The 23908-nt window shown below is 50.6% G+C and overlaps 1 protein-coding gene across 1 annotated transcript; it reads right to left on the bottom strand.

Annotated features, from left to right (window-relative positions):
* Positions 1-17184: 17184 nt before the first annotated feature.
* On the bottom strand, positions 17185-23146 carry ZC3H3 (zinc finger CCCH-type containing 3). Its single transcript, XM_060243163.1, has 2 exons — positions 23089-23146; positions 17185-18534 (listed from the first exon to the last, which is right to left on the bottom strand). Exons 1-2 carry the CDS (start codon positions 23132-23134, stop codon positions 17462-17464), a joined length of 1119 nt encoding a protein of 372 aa, XP_060099146.1. The 5' UTR covers positions 23135-23146; the 3' UTR covers positions 17185-17461.
* Positions 23147-23908: the final 762 nt, after the last annotated feature.

A 23908-nucleotide genomic window follows, 5' to 3' on the forward strand; every position in this document is an offset into this window, starting at 1 on the left:
TTGAACCTGGGACCTTCTGCTTACCAAGCGTGAGAGAGAGAGAGAGAGGAAGTGCTCACTTCAGAAATTAACAATGCTGAGATGGGGCGTGCAATTCATCTCCCCCTGCAAGGCCCGCTGAAACAAACAAAACAAAAAGAGAGAGAGGCTCAGGGGCTCTTCCACAATTCCCATTCAGTCTGCTGCACCTCGGGCAGCAGATGTGCCTGCTGGGTTGCCTCTTAGTCCTCAACCGAGCCTTTCTTTAAGAGTGCCTCTCCACATGAAGACAGACATTGGGGGGGGGGGGGCTCGCACAGGTCGCGATCCAACTTCCTTCTCCCTTGGAGTTGCAAACGCTTGGCCGTAAGCTCCGATAAAGACCTCCCTGAACTATTCTCCTTTCCCTTGCTCTCCCGTGGCATTTTCACCTCCAGCCTCCCAAATACCCCTCCCTCCCGGACCGCTCAGCACAATGCAAATAAGAAACTGCACACGAGGCACAGCACTGCCCTGTATGTGCGCGTACATACACGCTTCCATCTAGCAGCGGCGTATGCATTAAATAATTTTGTTTAGCTAGGCAGGTACGGGTGGCGGAAGATAAAAGGCAAATGCTTCAATAGTTGAAACTGGAGCGCGGTTTGTCCGGGATTACCCTGGACTACACAGAGAAGCCAGGAAATCTGGTTAGACAGTTTAGATTTATTTGGAACGCAAGGTTCACCGAATCACCCTAGAAGGCTCCTGTGCCAGCCAGTTTGGTATAATGGTTAAGTGCACGGACTCTTATCTGGGAGAACCGGGTTTGAATCCCCACTCCTCCACTTGCACCTGCTGGAATGGCCTCGGGTCAGCCAGAGCTCCCTTATCTGGGAGAACCAGGTATGATTCCCCCACTCCTCCACTTGCAGCTGCTGGAATGGCCTTGGGTCAGCCATAGCTCCGGCAGAGGTTGTCCTTGAAAGGGCAGCTGCTGTGAGAGCCCCACCCACCTCACAGGGTGTCTGTTGTGGGGGAGGAAGGGAAAGGAGATTGTGAGCCGCTCTGAGACTCTTCGGAGTGGAGGGCGGGATATAAATCCAATATCTTCATCTACCTCACAGGGTGTCTGTTGTGGGGGAGGAAGATAAAGGATATTGTGAGCCGCTCTGAGACTCTTCGGAGTGGAGGGCAGGATATAAATCCAATATCTTCATCTACCTCACAGGGTGTCTGTTGTGGGGGGGAGGAAGGTAAAGGAGATTGTGAGCCGCTCTGAGACTCTTCAGAGTGGAGGGCGGGATATAAATCCAATATCTTCATCTACCTCACAGGGTGTCTGTTGTGGGGGAGGAAGGTAAAGGAGATTGGGAGCCGCTCTGAGACTCTTTGGAGTGGAGGGCGGGATATAAATCCATTATCTTCATCTACCTCACAGGGTGTCTGTTGTGAAGGGGGGGGGAAGGTAAAGGAGGTTGTGAGCCGCTCTGAGACTCTTCGGAGTGGAGGGCGGGATATAAATCCAATATCTTCATCTACCTCACAGGGTGTCTGTTGTGGGGGAGGAAGATAAAGGATCTTGTGAGCCGCTCTGAGACTCTTCGGAGTGGAGGGCAGGATATAAATCCAATATCTTCATCTACCTCACAGGGTGTCTGTTGTGGGGGAGGAAGGGAAAGGAGATTGTGAGCCACTCTGAGACTCTTCGGAGTGGGGGGCGGGATATAAATCCAATATCTTCATCTACCTCACAGAGTGTCTGTTGTGGGGGGGGGGGAGAAGGTAAAGGAGATTGTGAGCCGCTCTGAGACTCTTCGGAGTGGAGGGAGGGATATAAATCCAATATCTTCTCCTTCTCTACCCACCACGTTATTCCACTACAGCATCCACCCGCAACGGGGGTGGGGTGGAGGGTGGGGAATGACGCCGCGGCTTCAGGAAATTGCGACACGGTATCTGGATGCTGGCTTTTAACAACACAACGAGGACAGAAAGCTGCCAGTCATTACGTGCAACCCATCTGGAAAAACAGCCAGCTCAGCATTCTTCGCGCCGCCACCCAAGACCCGCGGGGTGGGGGGGGAGGGTAGGAATCGGTCTCGTGGCATAGCCAGGAACCTCCCCGCGTTGAACCAAAAGTTATCGATCCAGGCATAAAACAGATACATCATTCCTATGCGGTGAAACCCTGCACCCTGCCGGCTTTCTTAGCAGGGTCCCGAAGGCAGAATGGGAGGTTCTATTGCCTCTTAAATATTACACCCTGAATGGCCCACGTCCACGCATGAACGAAGCAGAGCCAGCCGTGCCTCGCGGGGGAGGAACATTACCGAGAAGGGGCCGTGCGTGCGCGAACACAATACGGGCTGCTCTTTCTGCACCTTTGTAATATCCCGCAATCTCCCACAGGCTATGGAGACGCAGGCCGCACTGCTGAACAATGCAGTTTTGAATTCAATTAAAGTGATTATCTGTTGTGCCAAATAAATTGTGTACAGCATATATTCTGTAGCACTTTACACCTTCAGGCTCATTATTTCCTAACTGTTTCCTCCTGTTTATGCGCTTTCAAATTAAATTGCTGATAATATGCGCCAAAATAAAAAACGAGCGCACCTTGTCCGAAGAAAATTGATTCTCCTTTTCTCCTGAAGCGGGCGATTGCCAGGTTTTATATACTCGGTTCCTGGCGATCATTAGTAATTCAATTTTCTTTTTATTAGCCCCCTTATCTGCTGAGCAATATAGCGGCAGAGCTGACCTCTTTCGCACGGGTAAATGTTTAAAATCTTTTCCCTGATTAATTTTGCCAGTTAAGGAAAAGAGGAGAAATGGCCCGGCTCTTAAGCCATCACAATGAATATAGCTTAATGTTGATTGTGATGGAATTTCTAATGCCAAGGAAATTGATTGAACGCCGCAATTACGCCACAATACTAACTCAAGGGAAATGGGATAGTTTCTTTCCCTGGCCATAGTCTTTTGGTTATTTAAAACAATCCAATTTGCAAGGATAATTATATATTAGTGTTTTATCTGCCACTTGAAATGAACATGGGAGTTTTGATACTGGCCCGGCATTAGCAGGTTATTGCTGCAAATTACTTGATATCTGCTTTCTTTCACATAAAGAGGAAATTAGGCTATCAATTACCAGAAAAAGGTGGACCTGGGAGAATCCAAGGGGCAAGACTGCCCTCTACAGGTCAGACAGAAAGCGGCATCACGTGAGCCTCCGCAAGAAACGAGGGGGGGACAGCCCCTGTTCCGCTGGCTGCTGGCCTAGCGCCTGGAATCGTGCCACGCGGGGGCCACACCCACGTGGCACGCAGGGCTGGTTGAGAAACGCCGCGAGCGACAAGCCAGTCGGGACGCCCTCGGCCCACGCTGCCGCTGAGAAGAGAGAGGTTGCAGAGTCAAACAACGCGTCCTACCTGCTATCAAAAGCAAACCCTGAAGATTCGGGCACCCGAACAAAACAAGAGATCAGCAAATGTCGGCTCGTGCGCAGGGATCGTGGCCACGCGGGGAAGCTGAGGGGATGCAACTGCATCAATTTTACGGGGGTGAAAAAAGGTTCACAATTTCCGGCTGCTCCAGCATTCCCCCTCCCTCCTCTTTTCCCTCCCCTCCCCCCCCTTTCATTAAAAAACAAAACACCCTGAAGGGCCCGAATTCTCAGCGGCCAGAGAGGGTGTTCTGTACCAGGCAAGATATGCAATCAGCTTTTCCGTCCAGCACAAAGAAGGCCTTTGCCCCAGGATTCCCTTGGGAGGCTCGAGCACCATTTCACATTTAGCTCTCGTGCATTCGACATGCGAGATCAAACTCATAAACGGTTCTCTAAAGATGTTCACCAGACCTTGCCCTCGCAGGTTCAGACAGCTTAAAGTTTCTTTAGGGCAAGCGTACGAAACTCAGGCTTCTTACGGAGCTTGCTCGGTGCTTGCGAGCAAGCAAAGGTCCGGATTGCGGATGACCCAAACGATTCCCACTGGAGCCAATCAGAGCGCAGCTTGGCGGCGACGCTGGAAGGATCTGCGTTTAATGGTGCCTCTTGATGTCTCATTTGGCAGCTGGTGGAGAATGGCAGGAGGAAGGGAGGTGAGAGTTAAATATCCACCCCGGAACATGATGGACCGGCTTATCCACTGCACCCAGACAGCTGCTTCCACAGCAACATTTCCCTATGAAGAGAGGTTGAAACGCTTGGGACTTTTTAGCTTGGAGAAACGTCGACTGCGGGGTGACATGATAGAGGTTTACAAGATAATGCATGGGATGAAGAAAGCAGAGAGAGAAGTACTTTTCTCCCTTTCTCACAATACAAGAACTCGTGGGCATTCGATGAAATTGCTGAGCAGACAAGTTAAAACAGATAAACGGAAGTACTTCTTCACCCAAAGGGTGATTAACATGTGGAATTCACTGCCACAGGAGGTGGTGGCAGCCACAAGCATAGCCACCTTCAAGAGGGGGTTAGATAAAAATATGGAGCAGAGGTCCATCAGTGGCTATTAGCCACAGAGTGTGTGTGTGTGTGTGTGTATAAAAATTTTTTGCCACTGTGTGACACAGAGTGTTGGACTGGATGGGCCATTGGCCTGATCTAACATGGCTTTTCTCATGTTCTTATGTGACAGAGTGTTGGACTGGATGGGCCATTGGCCTGATCCAACATGGCTTCTCTTATGTTCTTATGTGACACAGAGTGCTGGACTGGAAGGGCCATTGGGCTGATCCAACAGGGCTTCTCTTATGTTCTTACGTGACACAGAGTGTTGGACTGGAGGGGCCATTGGCCTGATCCCACATGGCTTCTCTTATGTTCTTATGTGACACAGAGTGCTGGACTGGAAGGGCCATTGGGCTGATACAACAGGGCTTCTCTTATGTTCTTATGTGACGCAGAGTGCTGGACTGGATGGGCCATTGGCCTGATCCAACAGGGCTTCTCTTATGTTCTTATGTGACACAGAGTGTTGGACTGGAGGGGCCATTGGCCTGATCCAACACGGCTTCTCTTATGTTCTTATGTGGCACAGAGTGTTGGACTGGAGGGGCCATTGGCCTGATCCAACATGGCTTCTCTTATGTTCTTGTGTGACAGAGTGCTGGACTGGAGGGGCCACTGGCCTGATCCAACATGGCTTCTCTTATGTTCTTATGTGTGACACAGAGTGATGGACTGGATGGGCCACTGGCCTGATCCAACAGGGCTTCTCTTATGTTCTTATGTGACACAGAGTGTTGGACTGGAGGGGCCATTGGCCTGATCCAACACGGCTTCTCTTATGTTCTTATGTGGCACAGAGTGTTGGACTGGAGGGGCCATTGGCCTGATCCAACATGGCTTCTCTTATGTTCTTGTGTGACACAGAGTGCTGGACTGGAGGGGCCATTGGCCTGATCCAACATGGCTTCTCTTATGTTCTTATGTGACACAGAGTGTTGGACTGGAGGGGCCACTGGCCTGATCCAACAGGGCTTCTCTTATGTTCTTATGTGTGACACAGAGTGATGGACTGGAGGGGCCATTGGCCTGATCCAACACGGCTGCTCTTATGTTCTTATGTTAAGCAGCCGGCCGTAAAAAGGCAGCCCAGAAGAGACACGGAATCGGCCTGATGCAGAAGGCATGAAACACAAAATCAGGCAAAGCCAGCATCTTCTCATCCACTGGCCAAAACCCAAGCCCAGATGACCAAAGACCAGTTAGGAGACTGGTTCAAACCAGCCATGGTGGTAGCTCAGTGGCAGAGCACCTGCTTGGCATGCAGAAAGTCCCAGGGTTCAATCCCCGGCATCTCCAGTTAAAGACCAGGCAGTAGGTGATGTGAAAGACCCTTCTCTGCCTGAGACCATGGAGAGCCCGCCTTGGTGGGGTAGGGCAGGATATAAATCAAATAAAATTAAATGAAAGAGCCACTGCCAGTCTGAGTAGACCAGGGATGTCAAACATGAAGCCCAGGGGCCGAATCAGGCCCCCAGAGGCCTCCTATCAGGCCCCCAAGCAACTGCTGTCATCTGATTCCTTCTCCCTCTCTCTTGCTTCCTTCTGCATAACAACTTGCTTTGCAAGGCTTGCTCAACTGCACAGGAGCTACAGAGCAAAACCTCTATTTTCTCCATTGGCTGAGGCTCCTCCCTTGGGGAGAAAGAGGGAGAGGCAGAGCTTGCTTTGCCAGGCTTTCTCAATCACACAGCCAAGCTACTGAGCCAAGCCTCTCTTCCTTCTGTTGGCTGAGGCTCCACCACCTTCTGGCCCCCTGGGGAAGGAAGGAAAGAGCCAGAGCTTCCTTTGCCCAGTTCCCTGGATCCCATGGGAGAGATACAAGCCTCTCTTCCTTCTATTGGCTGAAGCTCCCCCTCAGTCCCCTGGGGAAGGAAGGAAAGAGCCAGAGCTTCCTTTGCCCAGTTCCCTGGATCCCATGGGAGAAATACAAGCCTCTCTTCCTTCTATTGGCTGAAGCTCCCCCTCAGTCCCCTGGGGAAGGAAGGAAAGAGCCAGAGCTTCCTTTGCCCAGTTCCCTGGATCCCATGGGAGAAATACAAAGAAAGCACCTTTAAGACCAACGAGTGCTCATGTTTTAAGCATGTTTCATTTTAATTTTTTTTTAAAAAAAATCTTTTATTGTGTTTGTGTCTTTCATAAAGTTTATATATCAGCTACCTAATCTTAAATAGGTACACACATGGCCAGGCCCAACATGGTATAAGGTCTCATTTATGTCTGATCCGGCCCTCATAATAAATTTCAATACCCCTGCACTACACCAAACTGGCATTCTGGGCCTCCATGACCCAACATTCACACACACGTTCTATGTCGAAGCAGGTTTGTGAAGACGGAGGCTGCTTCCAATCTATTCCCATCAAAAATTCAGTGCGTGAAACAGCCAATGGACTACTGCAGGTAGCTCTCCAGATGTTTTTTTTGCCTACAACTCCCATCAGCCCCAGCCATTGGCCATGCTGGCTGGGGCTGATGGGAGTTCTAGGCAAAAAAGAAACACCTGGAGAGCTACCACCGGCCACCCCTGGACTGCTGGCATCCAGCACAAAGCTACTGCTGCAGAACTTTATAAATAAGAAATATTCATAAAACCGCTCAATTACTGCGAGATTTCAAGATGACCCTCCCACCTCGCTGTGCAGATCCATTCTCTGTTTGACGGATGGCACTTAACGATCGATTAATTAATAAGGACACTGAAGGTGCTTTAATCATTATTCTTTCCGGTTATTACAGCTAATAACGATCTGTGTTACTTCATATTGAGTGTTATTATTAAGCAGGATGCGGGGCGCGCCAAATGGTGCTCCAACGGCCTTGATTTAAATAACCATTTCGGTAGACTTGCTTTAGAAAAGGGCAACGCGTTTGGGCAACACAAACAAGCAAAAAAAGAAACTGCTCCCTGCGGCAACGAGGTTCTCCAGCCCTCCCCACTAGCAGACAAACCACTCCTGTGTCTGGTCTGGCATGTCAAGAGAGACACAACAAAACTTCCGAACTCCAGCCAAGCTCTGTATTTTATTGTCAGTGGATTTACCATTTCACATATCAATACCCAAGGCCATTTATAAATCAGAAAGGTAAGGAGAGAACGTAAGAAGATCCCTCTGAATCAGACCAATGGTCCATCTAGTCCAGCCTCCTGTCTCACACAGGGGCCACCCAGTTCTTCTGGAGGGCCAACAACAGGGCAAAGAGGCCGAGGCCTTCCCCTGAGAAGAACCTCTGAAGAGCCCTGCTGGGTCAGATAAGGGAGGGTCCATCTATTCCAGCCTCCTGTCTCACACAGTGGCCAACCTGTTCCTCTGAAGGGCCAACAATAGGGCAAAGTGGCCGAGGCCTTCCCCTGAGAAGAACCTCTGAAGAGCCCTGCTGGGTCAGATAAGGGAGGGTCCATCTATTCCAGCCTCCTGTCTCACCCAGGAGCCAACCAGTTCCTCTAAAGGGACAACAACAGGGCATGGAGGCTGCAGCCTTCCCCTGAGAAGAACCTCAGAAGAGCCCTACTGGGTCAGACCAGGGAGGGTCCATCTATTCCAGCCTCCTGTCTCACACAGTGGCCAACCAGTTCCTCTAAAGGGACAATAACAGGGCATGGAGGCTGAGGCCTTCCCCTGAGAAGAACCTCAGAAAAGTCCTGCTGGATCAGACCAGGGAGGGTCCATCTAGTCCAGCCTCCTGTCTCACACGGTGGCCAGCCAGTTCTTCTGGAGGGCCAATAGCAGGGCAAAGAGGCCGAGACCTCCCTCGGTAAGAACATCAGAAGAGCCCTGCTGGGTCAGACCAGTGTGGGGTCATCTAGTCCAGCCTCCTGCTTCACATGGTGTCCAACCAGTTCCTCTAGACGGCCAACAACAGGTCAGGGAATCTGAGGTCTTCCCCTGATCTTGCCTCCTGTCTCTGGGATCCAGAGGATTAGTGCTTCTGAATGTGGAGGTTCCTCTCAACCACCATGGCTGGTAGCCACTGATAAGACATGTCCTCCGTGAATCTATCTAATCTCCTTTTAAAGCTACTTATTCCTGTGGCCATCACTACATCCTCTGGCAGCCAATTCCACATTTTAATCACTCTCTGTGAAGCACAGTACCAATCCTATGCCCACTTCTTGTGGCTGGAAACTACTCAGACCAGAGAGAGTCCATTTAGTCCAGCTTCCTGCCTCACACAGAGACCAACCAGTTCCTCTGGAGGGCCAACAACAGGACAGAGAAACCAAGGCCTTCCCCTGAGAAGAACACCAGAAGAGCCCTGCTGGATGAGACCAGGGAGGGTCCATCTAGTCCAGCCTCCTGTCTCACACAGTGGCCAGCCAGTTCCTCTGGAGGGCCAACAACAGGGCAGAGAGGCTGAGGCCTTCTCCTGAGAAGAACATCAGAAGAGCCCTGCAGGGTCAGACCAGTGAGGGTCCATCTAGTCCAGCCTCCTGTCTCACTCAGTGGCCAACCAGTTCCTCTGGAGGGCCAACAACAGGGCAGAGAGGCTGAGGCCTTCCCCCGAGAGGAACATCAGAAGAGCCCTGCTGGATCAGACCAGTGAGGGTCCATCTAGTCCAGCCTCCTGTCTCACACAGGGGCCAGCCAGTTTCTCTGGAGGGCCAACAACAGGGCAGAGAGGCTGAGGCCTTCCCCTGAGAAGAACATCAGAAGAGCCCTGCAGGGTCAGACCAGGGAGGGTCCTTCTAGTCCAACATCCTGTCTTACACAGTGGCCGACCAGCATACTCAAGATTGCTGCAGCACAGACACTGTCTCCAGATCTTGGTGTAATAATTCAGAATAAGAGGTGTCAGTTATCCGAAACTGTTGAACAAAATATTGCAAGAGAGCTAATCTTCTAAGCTAATCTTCTATTATGTTGTAAGTTGCCCTGAGACACTTCGGTGAGAAGGGCGGGATATAAGTCTAAGTATAAATAAATAAATAAATAAATAAGCATGTTTTATTTTAAGGGGTTTTTTTAAAGCCAGTTTGGTGTAGTGGTTAAGTGCAAGGACTCTTATGTGGGAGAGCCAAGTTTGATTCCCCGCTCCTCCACTTGCAGCTGCTGGAATGGCCTTGGGTCAGCCAGAGCTCTCTTATCTGGGAGAACCGGGTTTGATTCCCCACTCCTCCACTTGCACCTGCTGGAATGGCCTTGGGTCAGCCAGAGCTCTCTTATCTGGGAGAACCGGGTTTGATTCCCCACTCCTCCACTTGCAGCTGCTGGAATGGCCTTGGGTCAGCCAGAACTCTCTTATCTGGGAGAACCGGGTTTGATTCCCCACTCCTCCACTTGCACCTGCTGGAATGGCCTTGGGTCAGCCAGAGCTCTCTTATCTGGGAGAACCGGGTTTGATTCCCCACTCCTCCACTTGCACCTGCTGGAATGGCCTTGGGTCAGCCATAGCTCTTGCAAGAGTTGTCCTTGAAAGGGCAGCTGCTGTGAGAGCCCTCTCAGCCCCACCCACTTCACAGGGTGTCTGTTGTGGGGGAAGGATATTGTGAGCCGCTCTGAGACTCTGTCCTTGAAAGGGCAGCTGCTGTGAGAGCCCTCTCAGCCCCACCCACCTCACAGGGTGTCTGTTGTGGGGGAGGAAGATAAAGGAGATTAAGAGCCACTCTGAGATTCGGAGTGGAGGGCGGGATATAAATCCAACGTCGTCTTCTATTCACGGCTTTCAGCAGGATCCTTTCGACTTGGCACACATGAACACGCATGAAGCTGCCTTCTACTGAATCAGACCCTCGGTCCATCGGAGACAGTCTTGTCTCCTCAGACTGGCAGCTGCTCTTCAGGGTCTCGGGCTGAGGGTCTTTCGTATCACCTGCTACCTGATTCTTAACTGGAGATGCTGGGGATTGAACCTGGGACCTTCTGCGTGCCAAGCAGAGGCTCTAGAACTGAGCCCTACCCCCTGTTCCAACAGTCAGGCAGAGGTATACCAGGCACCTTCCACCTATTCCACCAAGCTCAATTCTGGAGATGCTCTGGGAGATCCAGCCACTGCCCGACCTTCTCCACGGATGGCACAGTAGCTCCCAAGCCCAACAGCTCCACTTTCCAGGTCTCCACTTTCCAGCTCGCGTTCTAGCAGAAATACACTCTTGCTTTTCATTTTGTAAAAAAGCTGTTTTGTTGGATCAGACCATGGTCCACCTCATCCAGCACGAGCTGCCAACATCCCAGAGACCAAGAGTGACTAGGGGAAAAATAGGGATGTCAAATGTGTAGCCCGAGGGCCGGATCAGGCCCCCGGAGGGCTCCTATCAGGCCCCTGAGCGACCGGCTGTCATCTGCTTCCTTCTCCCTCTCTTGCTGCCCTCTACATCACAGCTTGTTTTGCCAGGCTTGCTCAATCGCACAGGAGCTGCAGAGCAAAGCCTCTGTTTTCTCCATCGGCGGACCAGCGCGTACAAAAACTCACAATGCCCAGCCGCTTCATGTTTTCCCCTGGGTCTGGTGGTATATGACTCTGAAAAAACTGGCAAAGATGAGTAAAAAGATGTCGGGTAGATGTTGGAAATGTAAAAATCATGAAGGTTCCTTTTTATCATATGTGGTGGACTTGTGAAAAAGCAAAAAAGTTTTGGCAGATGATACAACAAGAAATATCTAAAACTTTGGGATATGACTTTAAGAAAGTTGCAGAGACTTTTCTGTTGGGATTACAAATGGAAAAATTTCCAAAAGAAGATAGAACTCTAATTTGGTACTTGCTCTCAGCTGCTAGGACATTGTACGCACAGTTGTGGAAGCAAGAAAAAATACCAGAGAAATGGGATTGGATGGTGAAAGTTTTACCATGGAGTGAGATGGACAAATTAACAAGAACTTTAAGAGACTATGATTTGGAAGTGTTCAAAAGGGAGTGGAAGAAATTTAGAGGATATATAGAGAAAGAGTGGAATGTAAAAAGACATTGGACAATTTTTTAATAATGAGTATGAGAAAAGGGAGAAATTGAACTTTGATTGGTTAAGGGTACCTTTATAAGTGAACTCAAGTATATAACTTCGGCGGGAGTCTAGTAACGGAGGGAGGGGGGTTGGAAAATATCATATGGGTTAGGGATAGTAATGATATAAACAGACAATGTTACCAAATGTTATCAATAAAATTGTTTAAACATGTTTTCCCCTGGGTCTTAGGCTCAGAGCACTGCTCAAGAGCTTTCTGTAATCAAAAGTAGGTTTGCAACTTATGCACACACCGGAACAACACCTGAACAGCATACTCAAGATTGCTGCAGCACAGACACTGTCTCCAGATTTTGGTGCAATAATTCAGAGTAAGAGGTGTCAGTTATCCAAAAACTGTCCAACAAAATATTGCAAGAGAGCTAATCTTTTCAGCATCTTTTACGTTCTTAAAAAAATGTTTAATTGTGCTTGTCTGTATCCTTTATAAAGCTTATATCTCTGCTACCTGGCATTATATTTTATAACATGGCCTGGCCTGACGGTCTCATTTATGTCAGAGCCGGCCCTCATAACCAATGAGTTTGACACCCCTGCACTGGAAACCAGCCAGCGCCTCCCATCACAGACCTCTGTCGCCTGCCTACTCCTGAACGAACACACACAGCAAAACAGGAAAATACCCTGCCTCTCCTATGTGGACGCAAAAGCAAATGTTATCTCTTTGTAGAAGAAATCCAGGCCTTTTGGGGCCACAACCGAAAAGGCTCTTGCCTGCGCGATCTAGCCTTCGCCTCTGTTGTGCCACGTAAAGAAGGAAACCATAATCCAGATGACAAGACCGCAAAAAGAAATCCCTAAAACACTGGGGATGGGGACACACGAGAGGAGATGCTCTCAGGTTGCAGGGTTTTTCTGGTAACTGCCACCAGCTAGGAAAGCACGTGTCTTCCTTTGCCGCATGGCAAGGCGCAGGAAGTTCAGCGTACGGCACTCCTGAGCATTTGTTTGAAAAATTAATCATTTTTCCTGACCCACACTCCGTCCCCTGGGAAACCCAACCGCAGCTGCGGCCCATAGTAAGAAATGTACACAAACATCACCACATAGCATACTACACACAGCGTAAAGCGGGGCATAAAAAGGCAGCAGTGTATCTATTTGCCCGTAAGCTACTCGACATCTTTACCACTACAAAATAAATATAATGTTAACACCCCACGCCTCTAATGGCTCATGAGAGGACACACCATTCTGCTCCATATTTTTATCTAAACCCCTCTTGAAGATGGCTGTGCTTGTGGCCGCCACCACCTCCTGCGGCAGTGAATTCCACAGGTTAATCACCCTTTGGCACAGCTTGCTTGAAGAGGGGCAAACGAAGAAGAAGAACTGCAGATTTATACCCCGCCCTTCTCTCTGAATCAGAGACCAAGAGCGGCTTACAATCTCCTATGTCTTCCTCCCCCACAACAGACACCCTGTGAGGCGGGTGGGGCTGAGAGGGCTCTCCCAGCAGCTGCCCTTTCAAGGGGAACTCCTGCGCTAGTTATGGCTGACCCAAGGCCATTCCAGCAGATGCAAGTGGAGGAGTGGGGAATCAAACCCGGTTCTCCCAGATAAGAGTCCGCACACTTCACCACTACACCAAACTGGCTTCTTCAAGAAGAAGACTGTAGATTTATACCCCACCCTTCTCTCTGAATCAGAGTTCTCTGAGTGGCTCACAATCTCCTTTACCTTCCTCCCCCACAACAAACACCCTGTGAGGTGGGTGGGGCTGGAGAGGGCTCTCCCAGCAGCCGCCCTTTCAAGGACAGAGTCTCAGAGCAGCTCACAATCTCCTTTGCCTTCCTCCCCCACAACAAACACCCTGTGAGGTGGGTGGGGCTGGAGAGGGCTCTCCCAGCGGCCGCCCTTTCAAGGACAGAGTCTCAGAGCGGCTCACAATCTCCTTTGCCTTCCTCCCCCACAACAAACACCCTGTGAGGTGGGTGGAGCTGGAGAGGGCTCTCCCAGCAGCCGCCCTTTCAAGGCCAGCTCCTATGAGAGCTATGGCTGACCCAAGGCCATTCCAGCAGCTGCAAGCGGAGAAGCGGGGATGGAATCAAACCCGGTTCTCCCAGATAAGAGTCCGCACATTTAACCATGACACCAAACTGGCTCTCCTTTGCCATCCATTTCTAAGGGGACAGAGCTTTTCACTCACCTGTTTTTAGTGGCAAAGGGCACCTTCGCCATTCCCTTCTAGGAGGGCAAGATTTTTCACTGACCCGTTTGAAGGGCAAAAGGGCACCTTCGCCAATCCCTTCTAGTTGGGCAGGGCTTTTCACTCACCTGCATTGAGGGGCAAAGGGCACCTTCACCATTTCTGAGAACAGGGCTTTTCCGTGACCTGTTTCATTGTTTACATTTAACTGATGCTGTCCACTACTGCTGCACTAATCTTTGGAGTGTCTCAGAGTAGCCAGTTTAGCCTTTGACTTAAAAAGGCAAAGGTAGTCCCCTGTGCAAGCACCAGTCGTTTTTGACTCTGGGGTGACGTTGCTTTCACAACGTTTTCACGGCAGACTTTTGACAGGGTGGTTTGCATTGCCTTCCCTAGTCTTTTACACTTCCCCCCCCCCCCCCAGCAAGCTGGGGACTCATTTGGCCGACCTCGGAAGGATGGAAGGCTGAGTCAACCTCGAGCCGGCTACCTGAACCAGCTTCCGCTGGGATCGAACTCAGGTCCTGAGCAGAGGGCTCTGACTGCAGTACTGCAGCTTTACCACTCTGCACCACGGGGCTCTCAGGCTTTGACTTAGAATCACAGAATTGGAAGGGGACCTCCAGGGTCATCCAGTCCAACCCCCAATGATGGAAATGTTTTCCTAGCATTTGAATTGGACGGTGAAAGACAATTTCCTTGTCCTGGTATCTGATGAAGCGACGGTGAAACGACTGATTTGTTGTGACATCATGCTGTACTACGGTGCTATCTCATTTATTATAACCATCATTCTGAGCCAGTTTGGTGTAGTGGTTAAGTGTGTGGACTCTTATCTGGGAGAACCGTGTTTGATTCCCCACTCCTCCACTTGCACCTGCTGGAATGGCCTTGGGTCAGCCATAGCTATCACAGGAGTTGTCCTTGAAAGGGTAGTTACTGTGAGAGCCTTCAGCCCCACCCACCTCACAGGGTATCTGTTGTGGGGGGAGAAGATAGGGGAGATTGTAAGCCACTCTGACTCTCTGATTAGAGAGAAGGGCGGGGTATAAATCTGCAATTCTTCTTCTTCTTCTTGGGCTGACAGTTGTTTTTTTTCTGTAAAATGTGCCCTTCCCGCCTGTGATGTTCTTTATTTTATTGGGGTTTTTGGTTACGTTAATTTTATTGCATTGTTTTTAGTTCTAATCCGGAGGTTTTTTATTGGAGAAGGTTAACCCAGCGGGGTCGAAGGGGTTGAACTCAGATTCTCATCCAACTATCTAACTTCTAAAGCTCGCACAGTTCCGCCAGGCCTGTAAAACGGCGCTCTTCCACCAGGCGTTTGTAAATTAAGATCACCGGCTACAACAGACTCCGTAACATCCGGACCTCCTCTAGCATGAACCTCGGATCTGTCTTTATATAGAACACCCAGCTGGAACAGCGGAAGAGTAAAACGTGATATAAGAACAGACTAGGCAGCGATCCGTCTTCTCAAACGGACTGCCATCCACAGAGTAACACAGCGCTTGAAATGTTTTGATTTTTACATTTTTACGTCTTAATGTACTTTTATACTTCGTGTACAGGCATGAACATGTAAGCTGCCCTGAGCCTCCTCTCGCGGGGAGGGCGGATATAAATCGAACAAAACGTCATAAAATAAACCACGCTGGCTCTCCCTGGGAACCTGCCTCCCTTCCTCAGACCAAGAGGTGAGAATCTCCTTAGAGCAGGGATGGCCAACGTAGCTCTCCAGATGTTTTTTGCCTACAACTCCCATCAGCCCCAGCCACCCCTGCCATATAGAATAAACGTCAGATGTTTGAGAGCCTTAAGACATTAACATGAGATGTTTGAGAGTCGCAAAACACGAACATGAGATGTCTGAGAGCAGGAAGGAAGGCAAATGGAGGGAGGGAGGAAGAGGTGGAAAGGCGTCTCTCTCTTTGAATCACTCCTCCAAGCCAAGCCAGCTGGCAGCTTGGAGAATGAATTTAAAGTTAAAGTTGCTTTCTTTCCACCTCTTCCTCTCTCCCTCCCTCCATTTGCCTTCCTGCTCTCAAACATCTCATGTTCATGTTTTGCGGCTCTCAAACATCGGACGTTTATTCTATATGGCAGGGGTGGCCAACGGTAGCTCTCCAGACGCTTTTTGCCTACAACTCCCATCAGCCCCAGTCATTGGCCATGCTGGAGCTACCATTGGCCGCCCCTGCCTTAGAGGACCACAGGCCGCTGCCGCCGCACAGACGACTCGCAAATTTCCAATTCGTCACTTACCTTCTTTGGCAGGGACGTGGAGCCTGGAAGCTGGCAGCCTGCGCAGCCTGTGCTTGCTGATCTGGACCAGGCCCTTCGCCCCCCCCCGGCCCTCCTGGCAGTGGGAGAGGGGGACTTCCCCCGAGGGGAGTTCCTTTTCCTGAGACAATAACGGCTTTTCAGGAGCAAGGTGGAGAAGGCGGGGCTCTTCTTCTCAGCCGGACAGCTGGAAGGACACAAGACAGGAACTGAGAACAAAAAAACGGCCAATACTGTAATGCAGGGGTGTCAAACATACGACCCAGGGGCTGAATCAGGCCCCCGGAGGGCTCCTATCAGGTCCCCTGTCATAAGAACATAAGAGAAGCCATGTTGGATTAGGCCAATGGCCCATCCAGTCCAACACTCTGTGTCACACAGTGGCCAAAAATTTATTTATTTATATATACACACACACACACACACACATATATATATACAAACTGTGGCTAATAGCCACTGATGGACCTCTGCTCCATATTTTTATCTAACCCCCTCTTGAAGCTGGCTATGCTTGTAGCCGCCACCACCTCCTGTGGCAGTGAATTCCACATGTTAATCACCCTTTGGGTGAAGAAGTACCTCCTTTTATCCATTTTAACCCCACTGCTCAGCAATTTCATTGAATGCCCATGATTTCTTCTATTGTGAGAAAGGGAGAAAAGTACTTCTTTCTCTACCTTCTTCATCCCATGCATAATCTTGTAAACCTCTATCATGTCACCCCGCAGTCGACATTTCTCCAAGCTAAAGAGCCCCAAGCGTTTTAACCTTTCTTCATAGAGAAAGTGTTCCAAACCTTTAATCATTCTAGTTGCCCTTTTCTGGACTTTCTCCAATGCTATAATATCCTTTTTGAGGTGCGGCGACCAGAACTGCACACAGTACTCCAAATGAGACCTCACCATATATTTATACAGGGGCATTATGGTACTGGCTGATTTGTTTTCAGTTCCCTTGCTAATAATTCCCAACATGATGTTGGCCTTTTTTATTGCAATCGCACACTGTCTTGACATTTCAGTGAGTTATCTACCACGACCCCAAGATCTCTCTCTTGGTCAGTCTCTGCCAGTTCACACCCCATCAACTTGTATTTGTAGCTGGGATTCTTGGCCCCAATGTGCATTACTTTGCACTTGGCCACATTGAACCGCATCTGCCACATTGACGCCCACTCACCCAGCCTCAACAGATCCCTTTGGAGTGCCTCACAATCCTCTCTGGTTCTCACCACCCTGATTTAACTCTTAAGAAAAGGCTAGAAAAGCTAGAGCGCTTAATACAGACAAATAAACAGCTCACCTGGAACTTCCTTCTTCCTGATGATTTTGGTCCGGCTCTTTAACTTGTAATTGAGAAAGCTGGTATTCCCAAAGGTTGGTTTTGGACCGCCGTGACCAAGAGGCATTCGGCTCCACGACGGAAGGGAAGGGCCGTCTCCTGAGAAGTGGGCGACGCTGTGCCCGCCACGTTCCTCTCGCTGCCACGTGAACGCAGAAGCGGATCGGGAGAGAAAGCCGGAGGCTGGACGCCTTCCACTTGTACTTGCTGGACTTCTTCTGCTTTGCTCCCAGGTTCCCCTGTGGTACTAACTTGGAGGTTCTCTCTGCCCCCACAGTAAACTTCTGGCTGTTTTCAGAGGCTCTGGAAGCAGACCACCTTTTTGAAGCATGGGAACTTTTACTTGGGTTGGCCACCCATGTGTAGTTGGTTTTCCTGAATTGGGAGATTTGGCGGGAGCTGGCAAGCTGGGAGCTGTCTGGAGAACAGGTACCAGTTGTTTGCTTTTAGCGGGACTCATCCCAACAGCTGAAGGGGCGTGCCCAGCAGAACCAGAAAGTACACCGGGCGCCTCAGTCCTCCGCGCGGTGTTCCATTTGTCCACTGTCGCAGGGGCTCGTTGCAAAGTTGGAACCTGGGATGCTGGGTTCTTCCTTGCTGAAAGGCTCCCGGATTCACGCCCGGGCAAGGTCAGAGGGCGCTGAGGGCCCGTTTTCAACGCAATGGCTCGCTCGCTTATCGTCCTGCACGAATCTGGGGCCGATTCAGTCGCGCCCTGAACTGTCCTCGAGGGCACAGCGACGCGCACCGAAAGAGAATCGTCCTTGCTCCTAGCGACAGTCCGGTGATGCAGCAGGCGTGGCACTGCCAAGAGAGGCTTCGGCTTGCTCTCTCTGGAGGGAATGCCCGGAATCAAAGCAGAGATTTCACAGCTTCTGGAAGTCGACGGGTCCCCTGCTGCTTTGGAAGGACCACCCTGGGACGCGGGGACCGCGGCGTTTCTTACGACTGAGCTCGCCTGCACCCCGACAATGATGTTCCCATCTGCGGCCACGCCTACTCTTCTCGCTGAAGGCACCGGCTGGGGCTCAGCTGCCTTGCTGTTTCCGTGGCTCAGGACAACCCCGGAATTGCCGGCTGAAACACTGCCGCCGCCAGGATTCAGCATGGGCCTCGGTGGCACGTTGACGAGAGAGTATTTCTTTCTCCAGGCATTGGGAGGGCGAGGCTGGAAATCCCTTTGGGCTGGCTGGGGATATCGAGCAGAGAAAACGGCTGGGTTGCTGAATGAAGGCGGCCGAGAATTCCTCCATCGGGGCACCGGAGCAGGCTGGGGGACTGGCGCGTTCCCATGGACATTTTTATGGTCATCGATAAGCCCTACAACAAACGGAGCAAAGAGCTTCTGTTAGCCAAACATTCAAACTCCATCCTACACATAAGAACATAAGAGAAGCCATGTTGGATCAAGCCAATGGCCCATCCAGTCCAACTCTCTGTGTCACACCTAAGAACATAAGAGAAGGCATGTTGGATCAGGCCAGTGGCCCCTCCAGTCCAACACTCTGTGTCACATAAGAACATAAGAGAAGCCATGTTGGATCAGGCCAATGGCCCATCCAGTCCAAAACTCTGTGTCACATAAGAACATAAGAGAAGCCCTGTTGGATCAGGCCAATGGCCCCTCCAGTCCTACACTCTGTGTCACATAAGAACCTAAGAGAAGCCCTGTTGGATCAGCCCAATAGTTTCTCCAGTCCAACACTCTGTGAAGGTTTAGAATCAACACAATTGTATCCTAAAAGAGAGGAGGGTCCTGCACTAAGGGGGGACTGTCTTGCCTACTTATCTTCATCAGTCAAGGAGCCAAATTTATTCCCTGCTCTGATCTAGGTGGTCCAGGCTAACCTGATCTCAGAAGGGCTTGCCCTGGCTAGTCCTTGGATGGGAGCCCACAAAGGAAATCCAGGGTTGCTACACAGAGACAGGCAATAGCAAACCACCTCTGTACATCTCTTGCCTTGACATCCCTACGCGATCACCGTTAAGTCAGCTGCGATTCAACGGCACTCTGCACCCCCAGCACCTTTGGCCTGGTCTCAAAAGCTAGGTCCTAAGGAGCCTTGTTCGTCTGGATCAGGCAATTGTGAAGAGTTGTTAAGAGAATGCAGTTCTTGTTAGGAAAAAAAGCAGGGCTCTTTCACAAGCAGCAAACACAACCCTATGCCACGCTATCAGCTCCCAGTAGGAAGACCATTCCCAGCTGGAATTAGAAAAGGGAGTTAATGGCCCAAGATGGCAGGGAAAGCTCTTCTCCTGCTCATACAAAAATAATACCTGATGTCAGAAAGCTATCCCAAGTGAAGTTGCTGTTGGATTACAAACTACCAAGGGACACGAGAGCAGCAAAGACAGCTTCCTCGAGAGACTGCTGCTATCTAGTTGTTTATATCTTGCGTTCCACCCTATTCACCCTCTCTCAATCCTGATAAACCCCGCTGGGTTGAAATGAGAATAAAAGAGAATCAAAGAATAAAAGAGTTGGAAGGGACCTCCAGGGTCATCTAGTCCATCCCCCTGCACAATGCAGGAAACCCCACAAATACCTACCCCCAAATTCACAGGATCTTCATTGCTGTCAGATGGCCATCTAGCCTCTGTTTAAAAGCCTCCAAGGAAGGAGAGCCCCCCACCTCCCAAGGAGAGAGCCTGTTCCACAGAGGAACCGCTCTAACAAGAAGTTCTTCCTAATCACAGAATAAAAGAGTTGGAAGGAACCTCCAGGGTCATCTAGTCCAGCCCCCTGCACAATACAGGAAACTCACAAACCCCTCCCCCTAAATTCACAGGATCCACATTGCTGTCCGATGGCCATCCAACCTCTGTTTAAAAACCTCCAAGGAAGGCGAGAAGTAGAATTCTGGTTCACAGGTTAAAGGAAGCATTGATGAAATTTATTCTAGGTGGTTCTTATGTTAAGCAAGTTTGGCCACCCCTGCCCAAGAAGGTTCCTGGAAAGGCAGCATGCCCCTTTTTTTCCCCCTTTGCAGATAAATAAACTTGCCTCCAAAATCCTCATCTGACATTGTAAAGGTGAAACCTCTCAATAACCTAAACCAAAGGTGGCCAAACTTGCTTAATGTAAGAACCACATAGAATAAACAGATGTTTGAGAGCTGCAAGACATGAACGTCAAATGTCTGAGAGCAGGGAGGGAGGGAAGAAAATAGATGGGGTTGCAGGAGGAAGAGAGAGGTAGAAAGAAAGCAACTTTAGCTGGCTTGGCTTGAGGAGGAGATAATGATGATGATGATGATATTGGATTTATATCCCGCCCTCCACTCTGAAGAGTCTCAGAGCGGCTCACAATCTCTTTTACCTTCCTCCCCCACAACAGACACCCTGTGAGGTAGATGAAGATATTGGATTTATATCCCGCCCTCCACTCCGAAGAGTCTCAGAGCGGCTCACAATCTCTTTTACCTTCCCCCCCCCCACAACAGACACTCTGTGAGGTAGATGAAGATATTGGATTTATATCCCTCCCTCCACTCTGAAGAGTCTCAGAGCGGCTCACAATCTCCTTTACCTTCCTCCCCCACAACAGACACCCTGTGAGGTAGATGAAGATATTGGATTTATATCCCACCCTCCACTCCGAAGAGTCTCAGAGCGGCTCACAATCTCCTTTACCTTCCTCCCCACACAACAGACACCCTGTGAGGTGGGTAGGGCTGGAGAGGGCTCTCCCAGCAGCTGCCCTTTCAAGGACAACCTCTGCCAGAGCTATGGCTTACCCAAGGCCATGCCAGCAGCTGCAAGTGAAGGAGTGGGGAATCAAACCCAGTTCTCCCAGATAAGAGTCCGCACACTTAACCACTACACCAAACTGGAAAGTTGTTTAAAGAGAGAAATGTCTTCTCCAAGCTGGCTAGCAGGGCTTTGAGAGTCACACAATATTTAGGCACCACATTTTAAGAAGGATATAGACAAGCTGGAACGGGTTCAGAGGAGGGCGACGAAGATGTCCTATGAAGAAAGGCTGAAGGAGCTGGGGATGTTTAGCCTGGAGAGGAGGCAGCTGAGTGGTGATATGATCACCATCTTCAAGTACTTGAAGGGCTGTCCTCTAGAGGTGGAGTGGAATTGTTTTCTGTGGCCCCAGAAGGAAGGACCAGAACCAACGTGTTGAAATTAAATCAAAAGAGTTTCCAGCTCAACATTAGGAAGAACTTCCTAACCGTTAGAGCGGTTCCTCAGTGGAACAGGCTTCCTCCTCGGGAGGTGGTGGGCTCTCCTTTTTGGAGGTTTTTACACAGAGGCTAGATGGCCATCTGACAGAGATGAGGATCCTGTGAATTTAGGGGGAGGTGTTTGTGAGTTTCCTGCATTGTACAGGGGGGCTGGACTAGATGACCCTGGAGGTCCCTTCCAACGCTATAATTCTATGAGAGCAGGGAGGGAGGGAAATAGATGGGGACGGAGGAGGGAGGAAGAGGTGGAAAGAAAGCAACTTTAACTTTAAATGCCTTCTCCAAGCCAACTGACAGGGCAGTGGGAGCTTTTTCTTTGTTAAAACAATTGTATTTGGTAACATATGGTAACAAATTATATTTCTTGCATCATTAATAACTTCTTTTATCTATCCCATATATTACCCACCCCTCCCCCCATTACTTGACCCCCGCCGGTGTTATTTACTTAAAGTACTAATGTTTAAAGGTACCCTTAACTAATAAAACCAAAAATTAACATTCTTCTTTTTTCTAAGACTTAATCATTATCAAAAATTGTCCAGTGGCAGCTTTGAGAGCCACACAATATCTGCAGGAAAGCCACATGTGGCTCTCTCACAGCAGTTTGACCACCCCCGACCTAAGCTCTCGTCCTGGGGGCAATGCTGGCCCCACCCTGAGGGAAAGGGAGCCTCAAAGGCGAAGCAGCAAATAGATGGGGAAGGGAGAGAGGGAGAGGTGGGAAGAAAGCAACTTTAATTTTAAATGCATTCTCCAAGCCACCTGCTGGCTTTGAGAAGTGCTTTAAGGAGCGAAATGCCTTCTCCAAGCTGGGCAACATGGTGGTGAGGGCTTCAAGAGCCACACAATATCTTTGAGAGAGCCACAGTCTGGCCAGCCCTGACCTAAGCTCTCGTCCAGGAGGCAACGCTGGGCCTCACCCAGAGGGGAAGGGAGGGCAAGGGAGCCCGGAAAGCGAAGGGGCAAAGAGATGGGGAGGGAGAGGTGGGAAGAAAGCAACTTTAACTTCCAACGCATTCTCCAAGCCACTGGCTCCCCAGCCTTCGTTTGGCGAGCCCTGACCTAAGCTCTCGTCCAGGGGGCAACGCTGAGCCGCAACCTGAAGGGAAGGGAGGGCAAAGGGAGCCCGGAAGGCGAAGCTGCAAAGAGATAGGAGCGGGAGAGAGAGGTGAGAAGAAAGCAACTTTAACTTCAAATGCATTCGCCAATTCGCAGGGTGGCTTGGAGAAGCGATTTAAAGAGGCAAATGCCTTCTCCAAGCCAGCTGACGGGGCAGGGGGGGCTTCGAGAGCCACATGTGGCTGGCTCCCCAGCCTCAGGTTGGCCAGCCCTGACCTAAGCTCTCGTCCAGGGGGCAACGCTGGGCCTCACCCACGAGGGGAAGGGAAGGGAGGCCAAGGGAGCCCGAAACGAGAAGCGGCAAAGAGATGGGGGAGGGGAGAAGAAAGCAACTTTAACTTCCAATGCATTCTCCAAGCCACTGGCTCCCCAGCCTCCGTTTGGCCAGCCCTGACCTAAGCTCCCGCTGAGCCGCAACCTGAAGGGAAGGGAGGGCAAAGGGAGCCCGCAAGGCGAAGCTGCAAAGAGATGGAAGCGGGAGAGAGAGGTCAGAAGAAAGCAACTTTAACTTCCAACACGAAGGGCAGGGAGCCCTGAGTCCCTCCCCCGCGGCCCTCACCCTGCAGGAGGCGGATCTGGCGCCGCAGCTGCTCGCTCTCCTCCATCGCTTCGCCTCCTCCTCCGGCCGCTTCCCGTCGTTACGCCCGCGCGCTCCCTCCCCCCCGCACAGGGGCGCCCTGCGACGCCCAGCGGCTGCTGCTTCTTCCGCAAACGTCATCCGGTCGCGTTTCGTCGCCGCGAGGGTGACGTCAGAGCTTGCTTAAAGAGAAGAGGTGCGTTGCGCGCGGAGCTCGCACTTCCGGTTCCCGTGCGATCGCGGGGAAATGGGGTGGGAAGACGGGTAGGGTCGCCAATCCCCAGGTGCGGGCAGGGGATCGCCCGGTATGGAGGCCCCTCCTCCGCTTCAGGGTCATCAGAAAGCAGGGGGGGGCGGGAGGGAGATGTCTGCTGGACACTCCATTATTCCCTATGGAGACCGCTTCCCATAAGGCAGGGGTGGCCAACGGTAGCTCTCCAGATGTTTTTTGCCTACAACTCCCATCAGCCCCAGCCAGCATGGCCAATGGCTGGGGCTGATGGGAGTTGTAGGCAAAAAACATCTGGAGAGCTACCGTTGGCCACCCCTGCCTTAGGTATAATGGAGAATTGATCCGCGAGTAGCTGGGGCTCTGGGGGGGCCGTGTTTTGAGGTAGAGGCACCAAATTTTCAGCATAGCATCCAGCGCCTCTCCCCAAAATACCCTGCAAATTTCAAAAAGATTGGACCAGGGGGTCCAATTCTACGAGCCCCCAAAGAAGGTGCCCCTATCCTACATTATTTCTGACAGAGGGGAAGCATTTAAAAGGCATGCATGCGGTCTCTATAAATGGGATGGCCA

Source organism: Heteronotia binoei, chromosome 7 (genome assembly GCF_032191835.1).
Source record: "Heteronotia binoei isolate CCM8104 ecotype False Entrance Well chromosome 7, APGP_CSIRO_Hbin_v1, whole genome shotgun sequence".
NCBI lineage: Eukaryota > Metazoa > Chordata > Lepidosauria > Squamata > Gekkonidae > Heteronotia > Heteronotia binoei.